This window comes from Odocoileus virginianus, chromosome 22 (genome assembly GCF_023699985.2).
Source record: "Odocoileus virginianus isolate 20LAN1187 ecotype Illinois chromosome 22, Ovbor_1.2, whole genome shotgun sequence".
NCBI classification, from domain to species: domain Eukaryota; kingdom Metazoa; phylum Chordata; class Mammalia; order Artiodactyla; family Cervidae; genus Odocoileus; species Odocoileus virginianus.
The window spans coordinates 7,348,415-7,363,072 of NC_069695.1; the positions used below are offsets into that span (position 1 = coordinate 7,348,415).

At 36.4% G+C, this 14,658-nt stretch overlaps 1 protein-coding gene across 5 annotated transcripts in view; it reads right to left on the reverse strand.

Annotated features, from left to right (window-relative positions):
• The window catches only part of DCC (DCC netrin 1 receptor), a 1,226,177-nt gene that overhangs the window by 197,032 nt on the left and 1,014,487 nt on the right, over positions 1–14,658 (reverse strand). For all 5 annotated transcript variants that reach the window (XM_070452514.1, XM_070452512.1, XM_070452511.1 and 2 more), the window contains one exon: positions 10,149–10,343. In XM_070452514.1, the coding sequence (XP_070308615.1) occupies positions 10,149–10,343 (195 nt within the window). The remainder of the gene's footprint in view (positions 1–10,148; positions 10,344–14,658) is intronic.

Genomic DNA, 14,658 nt, shown 5'->3' on the forward strand with positions numbered 1-14,658 from the left:
TGATACAACCTAAAACACCATAACATATGTGTAATTGGAAGTGCCAATTGAGAGGAGTAAGATTGGGAGGAAAACAAAACAAAACTATTTGAAGAATCAATGGCCAAAATTTTTTCAAATTTAATGAACCCAATAAACCCATTGATGCAAGAATTCCAACAGATTCCAATCAGAAGAAACATAAACTACACAGAGACATAACAATAAAATTGTGTAAAATTAGTGGCAAAGACAAACATTTCAAAGCAACCATAAAAAAAAGACATGTACAGAGGTACAAAGATATGAATGACTGCAGTAGTCTAATTGAAAACATAGCAATTTAGGAGATAGAGAAAAATACAATAAAAATGCTGAAAGGAAAAATTGTTTAGAATTCCATTTCTAGCGGGAATGTATTTAAAAAGCAAATGAAAAATAAAAATGTTTTTAGATGCACAAAGATTAAAAAACAAAAACAAAAACAAAACACCAGCATAATTCCATTACAAGAAAAATTAAGGAAAAGCTTCAGGAAGAAAAATAACAGATGAAAATCTAGATAAACACCGTTAAGATATAAAATACATTTTTAACCATTAAGGAGATTTCATTGTTGAAAGAAAAAGTAATAACAATGTACTGTGAAGTGGTATAATATTTCAGTAAGGTCAATAGAGATAAGTTAAAGATCCATACTACAAATTCTAAAGCAATCACTAGAGAAACAAAATAGCTATAGCTAATGAGTATACAAAGGATGTAAGATAAATGGCTAAAAATATTAATTCCCCAAAATGGCAGTAAAGAAAACACACAAAGACCAGATAAGTCAACAAATATAACAAATAAAACAAAAATATCAGGACAGTAGATATAATCCCAGCCATGTCAATATCCATAGTAAATGAAAATGGCCCAAACACCTCAATTAAGAGTCAGAGTTTGTCATACTGGATAACCAAACAAACAAACAAAACCAAAATAAGACCCAACTATATTGCTGCCTATAAGAAACTCACTTTAAAGACACTAGTAATTTGAAAGTAAAATAGCAATGGAAAAATATATATCATGCCAACACACAAACAAAAAATAGGCTGGAGTTGTTACATTAATAGACACAAAGCATATTTCAGAGCAAAGAATATTCCCACCGATAAAGAGGTATAGCTCATCAATGCTAAAGCAGTTAATTCATCAACACGATATAACAATCCTTACGTAACTGTGTGCCTGATAACAGAGCTTCAAATTACATGCCACGGAAAATGATTTAACTAAAGGAAGAAATACTAAGCCACAAGTACAAATGCTTAGTAATACAATATATTGTGACATCTGTTCTCTCTCTTTTCTCCCCAAGTCAGCCCTGAATCTGGTTCACAAGATAACAACTCTCAGATCTCTGGGACTCATATCTGAAGCTATAATTTGTATTTCCTCAGAACTTTTAGAACTGTGTCCTATCTCACTAGATCATATTACTCTATTGTTGAAGAGATTTAACTTTGCCAGAATACCATAGGAAGCATACCTTATATGAAACAGAACTTCCCTGAAATAATGCATTCTAGTGCAAGTCCTAATCGTGCTTAAAATTGATTCCAGCTTTCTTTATCCATGCTGAGCAGGTTGATTTTTGTTGTTCTTGATATTGTTTATCCAAGTATGTTAATGTACTTCAACCTTATTGAAAGATTATCTTCAACTTTTCTTGTTTTCTTTAGTTCTTTTGCTATCTTTCATTATTTATAAAATTGGGATGATACTTGATACTAAAATAATGGGGATGATGAAGGAATAGATTGGTATTTGTAAAGTCCTTGGAAAACATGCATTGAGTACTTGTCTATAAACACCAACTGACATGGAAACCTAAGGAGAGATCTAGATTGTTCTAAACCAAAAAAATATTTTCTAGAAAAACAGAGAAGGTAGAGGAGAAGTTTTTGATTGAATTCTTGAGTTTAATGCTGGTGGAATGAATGAATCATATAATCCTTTATATATATATATATGTGTGTGTGTGTGTGTGTGTGTGTGTGTGTTCATTACTCTATTGAGAAGACTTTTTCCTCTCTTACTTCATAATAGTATTCATCTATTGTAATGGACCTTTGTTGGCAAAGTAATGATTGTAATGGATTCCAAATAGCCTTAGAAAACTCACCAGCTATATGACAATGTATCTGCTTTGGACTTCAGGGAGTAAAAACTGAGAAAAGAGTTACAAATAGAATGATATGTATTATTAATGAATCACCCCGAGGCTGCCCTTAAACATTGCTAGAAAATGCCTGTAGGTTTAGAAGGTATTAAGCAAAAAAAAGAAAAATAGCAAAAAAAAAAAAAAAAAAAAAAATCCAGAATAATGATCTCATAAGATGACCTTTTCTCTCCTCACTCCTCTCTGGGAAGCAGGGTTCCTGCTGAATAAATCTAACTCTCCCACTCAAGATTCTCCAATCAGCATTCCATTATAGCTGAATCCAGGAGTTAACACTTCTGGCCTTTACACTGAATTGAATGTCAGCCACTATGTTGTTCAGTATGAACAGTATGAAAAGGCAAAAAGATAGGACATGGAAAGAGGAACTCCCCAGGTCAGTAGGTGCCCAATATGCTACTGGAGATCAGTGGAGAAATAACTCCAGAAAGAATGAAGGGATGGAGCCAAAGTAAAAATAGCCCCCAGCTGTGGATGTGACTGAGGATAGAAGCAAGGTCCGTTGCTGTAGAGAGCAATATTGCATAGGAACCTGGAATGTTAGGTCCATGAATCAAGGCAAGTTGGAAGCGTTCAAACAGGAGATGGCAAGAGTGAACGTTGACATTTCAGGAATCAGTGAACTAAAATGGACTGGAATGGGTGAATTTAACTCAGATGACCATTATATTTACTACTGTGGGGGGCAAGAATCCCTTAGAAGAAATGGAGAAGCCATCATAATCAACAAAAGAGTCCTGAAATGCAGTACTTGGATGCAATTTCAAAAATGGCAGAATGATCTCTGTTCGTTTCCAAGGCAAACCATTCAATATCACGGTAATCCAAGGCTATGCCCCGACCAGTAATGCTGAAGAAGTTGAAACTGAACTGTTCTATGAAGACCTACAAGACCTTCTAAAACTAACACCCAAAACAGATGTCCTTTTCATTATAGGAGACTGGAATGCAAAAGTAGCAAGTCAGGAAATACCTGGAGTAACAGGCAAATTTGGCCTAGGAGTACAGAATGAAGCAGGGCAAAGGCTAATAGAGTTTTGCCAAGAGAATGAACTGGTCACAGCAAACACCCTCTTCCAACAAGACAAGAGAAGACTCTACACATGGACATCACCAGATGGTCAACATCAAAATCAGATTGATTATAAGCTCTATACAGTCAACAAAAACAATACTGGGAGCTGACTGTGACTCAGATCATGAATTCCTTATTGCCAAATTCAGACTTAAACTGAAGAAAGTGGGGAAAACCACTAGACCATTTAGGTATGACCTAAACCAAATCCCTTATGATTATACAGTAGGAGTGAGAAATAGATTTAAGGGACTAGATCTGATAGACTGCCTGAGGAACTATGGACAGATGTTCGTGACATTTTACAGGAGACAGGAATCAACACCATCCCCAAGAAAAAGAAATGCAAAATGGCAAAATGGCTGGCTGAGGAGCCCTTACAAATAGCTGTGAAAAGAAGAGAAGCCAAAAAAAAAAAAGAAAAAAGGAAATATATACCCATTTGAATGCAGAGTTCCAAAGAATAGCAAGGAGAGATAAGAAAACCTTCCTTAATGATCAATGCAAAGAAATAGAGGAAAACAACAGAATGGGAAAGACTAGGGTCTCTTCAGGAAAATTAGAGATACCAAGGGAACATTTCATGCAAAGATGGACACAATAAAGGACATAAATTGTATGGACCTAACAGAAGCAGAAAATATTAAGAAGAGGTGGCAAGAATACACAGAAGAACTGTACAAAAAAGATCTTCATGACCCAGATAATCATGATGGTGTGATCACTCACCTAGAACCAGACATTCTGGAATGTGAAGTCAAGTGGGCCTTAGGAAGCTTCACCACAAACAAAGCTAGAGGAGGTGATGGAATTCCAGTTGAGCTATTTCAAACCCTAAAAGATGATGCTGTGAAAGTGCTGCACTCAATATGCCAGCAAATTTGGAAAACTCAGCAGTGGCCACAGGACTGGAAAAGGTCAGTTTTCATTCTAAATCCCAAAGAAAGGCAATGCCAAAGAATGTTCAAACTACCACACAACTGTACCCATCTTACATGCTAGCAAAGTAATGCTCAAATTTCTCCAAGCCAGACTTCAACAGTACATGAACCGTGAACTTCCAGATTTGCAAGCTGCATTAGAAAAGGCAGAGGAATCACAGATCAAATCACCAAATTCGTTGGATCACTGAAAAAGTGAAAGTGTTCCAAAAAACATCTACTTCTGCTTTTTTGACTATGCCAAAGCCTTTGACTGTGTGGATCACAACAAACTGGGAAATTCTTAAAGAGATGGGAATACCAGACCACCTGCCCTGCCTCCTGAGAAATCTGTATGCAGGTGAAGAAGAAACAGTTAGAACTGGACATGAAACAACTGACTTGTTCCAAATCAGGAAAGACTGTATATTGTCACCCTGATTATTTAACTTATATGCAAAGTACATCAAGCAAAATCCTGGGCTGGATGAAACACAAGCTGGAATCAACATTGCCAGGAGAAATATCAATAATCTCAGATATGTAGATTACACCACCTTTATGGCAAAAAGTGAAGAAGAACTAAAGAGCCTCTCGATGAAAGTGAAAGAGGAGAGTGAAAAAGTTGCCTTAAAACTCAGCATTCAAAAAACAAGAGCATGGCATCTGGCCCCATCACTTCATGGCAAATAGATGGGGAAACAGTGGAAGACTTTATTTTTCTGGGCTTCAAAATCACTGCAGATGGTGATTATAGCCATGAAATTAAAAGATACTTACTCCTTGGAAGGAAAATTTTGACCAACCTAGACAGCATATTGAAAAGCAGAGACATTACTTTGTCAACTAAGGTCCGTCTAGTCGAGGCTATGGTTTTTCCAGTGGTCATGTATGGATGTGAGAGTTGATCTATAAAGAAAGCTGAGCACTGAAGAATTGATGCTTTTGAACTGTGGTGTTGGAGAAGACTCTTCAGAGTCCCTTGGACTGCAAGGAAGTCTAAGCAGTCCATCCTAAAGGAGATCAGTCCTGGGTGTTCATTGGAAGGACTGATACTGAAGCTGCAACTCCAATACTTACGCCACCTGATGCAAAGAGCTGACTCATTGGAAAAGACCCTGATACTGGGAAAGACTGAGGGCAGGAGGAGAAGGGGATGACAGAGGATGAGATGACTGGATGGCATCACCGACTCAAAGGACATGGGTTTGGGTGGACTCTGGGAGTTGGTGATGGACAGGGAGGCCTGGCCTGCTTTGGTTCATGGGGTCACAAAGAGTTGGACATGATTGAGTGACTGACCTGATAGACAGATAACTGATATGTATTAATATTATATATATATATATATGTGGATAACTGAATTACTTTGCTCTACACTTGAAACTAATGCATTTTAAATTACCTATACTTGAATAAAAATTGGATAAAAACTAAAATAATAAAAAATAAACCAAATGTAAAAATAGTGAAATCAGAGTATATTTTCTAATCATGATAAAAATAATCAGTAATAATAACTATCTAGGAAAACTTAAAATTGGAAAATCAAGCAACACAATAAGTCACAGAGCAAAAAGAAATCAAGGAAAAATCAGAATATATTTTAAACTAAATGATAATGAATATATAACATGCAAAAATTGTGAAATGCAAAGAAAGTGGCGCTTAGGGAAGTTCTAATAGATTAAAATCTCTACATTATGAAATTTCACTTTAAGAAATTGCAAATAAAAGTGCAAATTATGACTGAAATCAGTATATGAAAAAACATAGTCAAGATAAGAGCAAATATGAAAGAAATAATAGATAATAGAAACAATTAGTAATGCTAAAGTCTCTTTCTTTGACAAGATCAACAAAATTGACAAACCCCTACCAAAAATGATACCAATGAGAGAACATAAATAATTAGTATCAAAAGTGTAAAAACAGCTATTCCATAGATAACCCCAGACAGTAAGAGAATATCATGAATGAGGAATAAATGTGACAAAATAAAACAGATGAATTTCATGAAAAAATTAACTTGCCAAAATCAGTACAAGAAAGAATTCAAAATATAAAAATATCTGCATATGTTAAAGAAATTTAATTCATTTCAAAATCTTTCCCTAAAAGGAAATCTCAGATACAGGTTGTTTTGTTAGTGAATTTCATCAAATATTCAAGGAATAAGAAATAACAATTTTACACAACTTTTTCAGCTACAGAAACAGCAATAATTCACATAATTTTATGAGTGGTATAAGCTTAGTTTAAAAAAAAACTGGAAAGTCACTAAATGAACAGAAACTCATAGACAAGTATACTTTATGAATATAGGCAAAAAAAAAAACCATCTTAATAACTATTAACAAATTAAATCCTACAACATTAGAATGGGCATTTACCTTTCAAAAATCAATCAATATGATTAACAATATTAGAAATGATTAAAGAGGAAACATATAGGATCATCTCAAAAGACAGAAAATTATTTCATGAAAATTCAACAAACACTCATGGTTAACACTCCTATAAAGCTAGAATAGTAAAAGCTACTTCAACGTGACAACAGACACCTGTGAAGACCCTACAACTAACATCCTTGTTGGACTGCACCCTTCAGGCCTGCAGGCCCTGTAGCTGCCCAGCTTCAAGACTGAAGAGCCCAGAGTGAGCAACAGAGACATCCACGGCTTAATGGATGAAGGACAGGGGCGCTTACAGGTCTGAAGCAAGATCCTGGAACCACACCCCACCCCTTGGCTGCTGATGACCGGCAGGACATTGCTAGGGGGTGGGGGGGGGGGGGTGGGGAAGAATATGTTTTAGGGAAGTTGAGTCAGGTGGACTCACTAGTTACCAAGGCAACCAGTAGAGGGGCGTGCCCCTTTGATAAGATCAATCACCAGTTTGGGCCTGAGGCAAGTGCATAGGAAAGTGGGTTGTGAGTGTAGGTTTAGATGCAGGAAATGGGAGTGTTTTCTTTACTTGAGGAAGTGCTGTTAGTTTTTGAAGCACAAGATCTGAACATAGAATGGTACACAAAGGTTGCAGCAGTCATTCAGAAATCAATTTATTTGCAGCAAACAGCTGGAAAATATATTTAAAGATATACATTTATATCTTTATCTTATAAATCTATCTATCTATATATGTATCTTTAAAGACAAAGATGTACACATACATGACATGTATCTTTAAATTTATTGTCCAGCTGTTTGCGCAAACAGATCTCTTTTTTTGGAACATTAACCTTGATGTCCTAAGACGTGTTAAATTAAACTATTTGTTCTACTATTAACAGCAGTTTTGTAGATCCTCTGACATTTTCCATTTAATGAGTATATCATATGCAAATGGAAACAGTTTTATACTTATTTTCTGATCTTCATGCCTTTTACAGTAAGTCACCTACATACGAGTGAATTCTGTTCTGAGAACACGTTTGTAATTCCAATTTGCCAGTTTGTTTGCAACATATATATATGTATATATATACATACATAAAAACTGGTCAGTCGCTTCAGTCATGTCCGACTCCTTGCGACACTGTGGACTGGAACCCGCCTGGCTCCTCTGTCCATGGGATTCTCCAGGCAAGAATACTGGAGTGGGTTGCCATTTTTTTCTCCAGGGAATCTTCCCAACGCAGGGATTAAACCCAGGTCTCCTGCTTGGCAGGCAGATTCTTTATCACTGAGTCACCTGGGAAGCCTCATATAAAATATCTAGATTAAAAGCTTCAAAATTGCATTTTAAATACCTTTCTGAAAAAATACTATAAAAACTGATATGCCTATTTTAATATTTAATTGAATAAATAAAACATTGATGGTTTCTTTATAGAGTTCAAATGTAGGCTTGAATGAATCTTTTATCTCTATAAAAATTAGAAGTTCAGCTATGTTTAACATATATTTTGGCCAAATGATGGAAATCCATATTAAAAGAATACCAGTTTATTTGTATAACCATGGAGATAGTGGAACAACACTGATAAAACAACTATTTTACATTTTATGTTAAGACATGAAAGTGAAAGTGTTGGTCACTCAGTCGTGTCCAACTCTGTGACCCCATGGGCTGAGCGCACCAGGTTCCTCGGTCCATGGAATTCTCCAGGCAACAATACTGGAGTGGGCAACCATTCCCTTCTCCAGGGGATCTTCTCAACCCAGGGATCAAACCCAGGTCTCCTGCATTGCAGGTGGATCCTTTACCATCTGAGCCACCAGGGAAGCCCTATGTTAAGACATGGTACTATGTAAAAAGTTTCAACAGAATTTAGAAACATATGTGTGTGGGGGGGGGGGAGGGAGTGGCTGTGTGTGTAATTTCTCTCTCCAGGTAAGTTTTACTGTGCATACACATGTCTCTCTGTCATTGAGACAGGTTCCTATTCCATTTTTACCTTTATCAGTTTTCCTAGCTCTTTAAAACATATCTTAACAATGGAAAAATCTCTTCTTTAAGCTTTTGCAAAGATCTGCCACAGTATTAATCTCTCAAATGCCTCAACTTTACTAGACTTGGAAACTCATGGAGAGTCTCTTTGTAATAAGAAGCACCATTATCAAAAGCACATGGTGAAACAACGCAGCTTTCCTTCATGACTTCACTGTGAGTTGGCATCAGGACCGCATTGCCGGAAAGCCTGTGCACTGCCACGGGCCTCTCTCCCTCCGGTGTGCGGCATCAAGATGAACTGTCAGAGATGGTGTGGTATACTGAATAATGGACAAATCAGAGTCCCCTGACACAGGTTTGATGGCCATAAAATATGAATTTTGTGATTGCCCCTGCATTCAAACTCAGGGGCTGACGGAGGGAATATTATTTCCAAATGCCAAGCGAACTAAAATTGTGCAGATTTGCAGAAGGTGTTCCTCTTATTAGTGTTTGAAGCAATTACTGAGAGAATGGGTCAGTGCAGATTTCCTCCAGCACTGACAAAGCCTTTCCTTGCTACTGCATTTTAGCTATTCAAATTCAAATCAGGCTTCTCATCACAAATGCTCCATTTCTGAGAGACATTGCAAATATGTAGCAATCCAATCAGGCTGCCTTTCCACCAAGAAGGTCACTGTACTTCAGTGCAAATAATATCATGTTAAATCAACAGGTAGCATCAACTCGCCTTCTGCTTTATGACAACTGTTTAACTTCCTGGCACCCTACATATGACATAGATTCATTTTATTTCCCTCTGCTAATGATATAATCTCTTATTGCATTATGGAAAATCTGATATAAAATGAGTATGAAAACTTTATACATGTTAACTCTCTCTGAATAAATAAATTTTCAATGAATTCAGAAACATCACGTTAGAATTATTATGTTCAATGCAATGAGGTAAAACACAGTAAAATAACTTGAACTGAGGGGGACCAAGATGATATGTGGAGAGGAGTTTGATGCCCGAAGTTACTGGCGTGACTGAAAATTCTTTTTAAAAAAGTCTTGTTGTCATGAAAGCCACCAAGTTTTATCTATAAATACTACTGGGATAAAAGATAATGTGACAATATAATTCAAAGTTAAAGAAAAGTCAACAGTAACTTTCTAGTGAGAAAAAAAAAATGTGCTGACTCTTTTTGTAAGAATTGTTAAGATTAGAAGTCTCCATTGACAGAGGAAAAAGCAAAAAAAAAATGTTTCAGTGCACTGTTTGTATTCTTATGACACACAGGCTGGGTACAGACCAGGTCACCCACTACTCTGCATCTGTCTAAATTTCCCAACTAAAAGTCCAAACAAAAAAAAAATGCATGTATGTGTACAGAAGGATAGGTGAGTAGACTGATAAAAGATAGATAGAAAAAGAGTTATGGATAATCACATAAGTTATGTAATAAATTGAAATAAAATTCCAAAGAGCAATTTTCCAAAAGAGAAAGTAATTAAATAGAAATAATTTCTTTTCCTTAAGAGAGGAAAATTCACAGCTACTTACCTAACCTCTCAATGGAATAGTAGCGCTGTTTACTGTCCACACGTACTGTCTCAGCATAAGGGCTCCCAACACCATATCCAATGATGTAACCTCGCACCACAATGTTTGGGTTCAAGGGAGGGGTCCAACTCATGATGATGCAGTTGGTCTGGGGCCTCACATGAAGAGAGCTTGGCTGATCAGGAACTTGAGACTCTAGAATTCAAAAGGTGGACCATCAGCATCTTTCATATTAGAACACAGAGCATGGTAAAATGCACCACTTAAACAAGGCTTAATATCATGATCCACAGACCCTCAAATGGTGCATCACTTAATGCCCAAGTTCCTCCTGGTGTCAGCCTCTGATGTGATTTCCACATTTGATTTGACTTTCATAGAATTTAAGCACAAGAGGATACCGAATTCCCTCCAGAAGCACTGCAACATCACACATCTTTATTCTAACAGATTTTTTCTTTTTCTTTAAGCTTCTTTTTTTCTCATATATTTCTCCTAAGTCATGTCTGACTGTTTGCAACGTCACAGTCTGCAGCACAACAGGCTCCTCTGTCCTTTACTATCTCCCAGAGTTAAATCAAACTCATGTCCATTGAGTCAGTGATGCTCTCTAACCATCTCAGCCTCTGTCTCCCCCTTCTCTTGCCTTCAGTCTTTCCCAGCATCGGGGTCTTTTCCAATGTGTTGGGTCTTCGCATCAGGTGGCCAAAGTATAGGAGCTTCAGCTTCAGCAACAGTCCTTCCAATGAATATTCAGGGTTGATTTCCTTTAGAACTGACTGGTTTGATCTCCTTGCAGTCCAAGGGTCTCATGAGTCTTCTCCAGCACCACAATTTGCAAGCATCAAATCTTCAGTGCTAAGCCTTCTTTATGGTCCAACTCTCACATCTGTACATGACTACTGAAAAAACCACAGTTTTGACAATACAGATCTTTGTTGGTAAAGTGATGTCTCTGCTTTTGAATATGCTGTCTAGGTTTGTCATAGCTTTCCTTCCAGGGAGCAAGCATCTTTTAGTTTCATGTCTAAAATTAATTTCACTGGAGGAGGAATTGGCTAACCACTGCAGTATTTGCTGTGAGAACCCATGAACAGGATGATAAGGCAAAATATTTCTTGTTAGGTATCATTAATAAGGGGTAAAATCAAGGCAGATGTAAGAATAATAGAAAGGGAATTGAAATGTCAAAAACTGTCTTGCCCAAAGATTATTCACTCTGATTTAACTAGAGATGAAAATAAATGTAGCAGTCCTTTCCTGAGAAATTATCAGGATAAACAATTTAGGGCCATGATTTGCTCAGCATGAATGGGATTGTACTTGACCCATGGTTTATTGCATCTCTGCAAAGTGTATTTATTACTAAAGAAATGAGACAGTGGTTTGGAGTAAAGCCACACAGACTCTGGAGTGTGCACGTCTGGTTTAATACGAGGCTCTGCCACTTACTAGCTGTGTGTCCTTCTCAAATTATCTTCTCTGAGTTTACCTATGAATTAAACTGGCATTACAAATACTGATTGAATCAAAGCTTGAGCTCTGGAAGTAATCAAGAAAAGCATTCAAATTTGTATTAGATATTCATGAGATATGAAATCTTAAAACCTGATTTATCCTCTCTATGTCAAAGTTTCCTCATGTGCAGAATGAAGGTAAAGATAGTAAGGGTCTCATATGGCGGGAAGAAGATTTAATGAAATAAAGTACCGAAACACTCCAGCCTTGAATAGAACCAACTGATGTTAGTTAGCTACTATAGAGAAAATGCACTTGCTATCCTGATATAAATTTTTTTAAAGAGATTGTGTGTTGCAAATGAAGAAACTGACATTCTGATTTTTATATCACCATGCTCCCTATGATCCTATCTCTAAAGAAATGAGGTATTTTCTGGACACTGATCATAATTCTAATAAATACAATAAATTGCCTCCTAGGTTTAAGGTATAAAGGTTAGGTACTCATGACAATCAGATCACAGGAGAGTAAATATGGCAGACATAAAGCCTGTACTCTCGGCATTTATATTAATAGTTTAATGGAAAAGACAAACAAGAGAAAAGGCAGTTACAATATACTGTGATACATATTTTGATAGGCCTGTAGCCTAGTCTTTGAAAATAAAAGATATACTCTAGGAAAAAATTTAAGAAAGAATATTCCCCATCTAAACTTTAATAGTTCAAGTGCTTTGCACAGTTCTTGGCAATTGATAAATACTCAAACATCTTAGTGGTTTCAACTTATTCAAACTGTGTTTATTATTTCTTTCACAAGTGAAAAGCTCTGAAGGGAACACATGTTAAATATGTAAGAGAATTTGATGATTAACTGTAATATTACAGTTTATCTTTCTCTTTGGTGTAAGGCAAAAGGTGATGCAATCCCCACCACAAACTTTATCCATTTTCAACAAAATCTTCCACTGGATTAAGTGACATATGGAAGCATATCTTTCATTGAAGTTTTTAAAGTAGATATCATAGTAACAGCTTTTCAAAAGATGATACATTCTAAAGATGCTACATCAACTCTGTCTTCTAAGGAAATGGATATCTTCTTCTTTGACGATACTCATTTGTGAACAAAAGGGATAAGCTACTATTGGTCTGCTCAGAAGTTGCCAAAGATATAATAAGCAAAGGTGTAAAAAAAATCATCTCAAATTGTGTATATAAACCTTAACAACAGAACAGAATGCTTGAGAAGAACTTCTCACTGTAAACTCTAAGTAAAAGCAATAAAAGAGATGAAGGGGATGGATTAATACTTTTCAACCCAGTTGCTATGGAGGCTCTCCAGTGTCCTTGCAGTGTAATGAGTTCTCCAATGAATTCTGTTTGGCATATCTGAAGCTTTTGCAACAATTTTTTGAAACAACAAGATAACCTGTTTAATCTCATTTGATGTTCATTTATGACATTTTCAAAATAATATGAAAGCCTGATGATTTTAGTGACAACATTCAACATCTCTCAGAATAGAAAAAAGTATTTTCAGAATAAATATTTATCTGTTTTTCTGCAAGCCATAGAGTATGTCCCCCGAAAGTTAGTTAAATTAATAGCCACAGAATTACGTCTGTCAAAGCTTTAAGGACACCCTGGAAATTTGTGCTCAAACTGACTCTTGAAGAAGAGTAGCTGTCAGTACATGACTCATCTTTATTCTTCACTTCATAAGAGGAGTTTCAATCCTAGATCCAAACCTGCAAATACTTTTTGACATGATAAAAAAAAGTGTGTTGATACATAAGGGTATATACTACCTCTCATCTAAACATTTAATGGACTCTTAGCACACAATTAATATCATTGGGCCAGAAGGAATGGTGTCTGTCAAGCATTAGACTTATGTCATTGAAAATGTATGACCTCATCATAAAGATAACTGTTTAGGAGATTGTTTATAATCTGGAATAACCCATTTGTGCCTACCTACTCACTTTGGCCACCTCATGCGAAGAGCTGACTCATTGGAAAAGTCCCTGATGCTGGGAGGGATTCAGGGCAGGAGAAGAAGGGGACGACAGAGGATGAGATGGCTGGATGGCATCACCAACTCGATGGACATGAGTTTGAATAAGCTCCGGGAGTTGGTGGTGGACAAGGAGGCCTGGCGTGCTGTGATTCATGGGGTCACAGAGTCAGACACGACTGAGTGACTGAACTGAACTGAACTCACTTCTCAAAATAAAGACAGAAAAATTTCCTTTTATGTCACCTGCATGAATTTTGCCTTACACAGCTGAGCTTACAGATTATGAAAGTGGTTACTACTGGGATGAACTATAAAACACTGATTTAGAAAATTTGCTATGAAAGGTTAAGTGATGTGACTACTCTTTGTTTGAAGACCGAAACTAAAATTTGTTGTCTGAGAGTTCATGAAAGATTTTATAAATACCTCGAGGATAAAGACTGCATATTTAAAGCACAGAGAAGCAGTAAGTTAATTACTGAAATAATTTTAAACTGAAGAACATATTTTGCCTGAAACATCCAAATTAACAAGGCTGCAAATTTCTACCAGAGTCAAGATAACTAGGTTAACTGCCATTCCTGACTGACTATGGAATTATGAATTCTGCCTCATTTTTATTTATTTCTAAAGAACAATTATTATTCTCTGAATGATGATACAGACTTTCACTAATGATTAAGGTTCACATATAGCCCGCTGGGGAAATTTACCAGGCTAATTCCAGTGACATTTCAAGAATTACTGTGCATTTTCAATGGGTCAGGCATAGTTTTAGCTACTGAGAATAGAGTTTTGGGGGAAATAAGGCCAAAAAATTTAAGGGTAAACAAAGAAACCAGGAGGTCTAGGAAAGCTAGGATATAGGATATAACTGAATTTTTTATATGACACTCCATGGAAGAATCTAAGGCGAATAATCTGAAAGAGTCAGTCAAGTAAACCTCAGGGTGGGAAGCTTTATAGACAGAAGGAAAAACTACTACAAAACCTCCAGAATAAGAGTGAACTTAGTACTTGAAAAAAC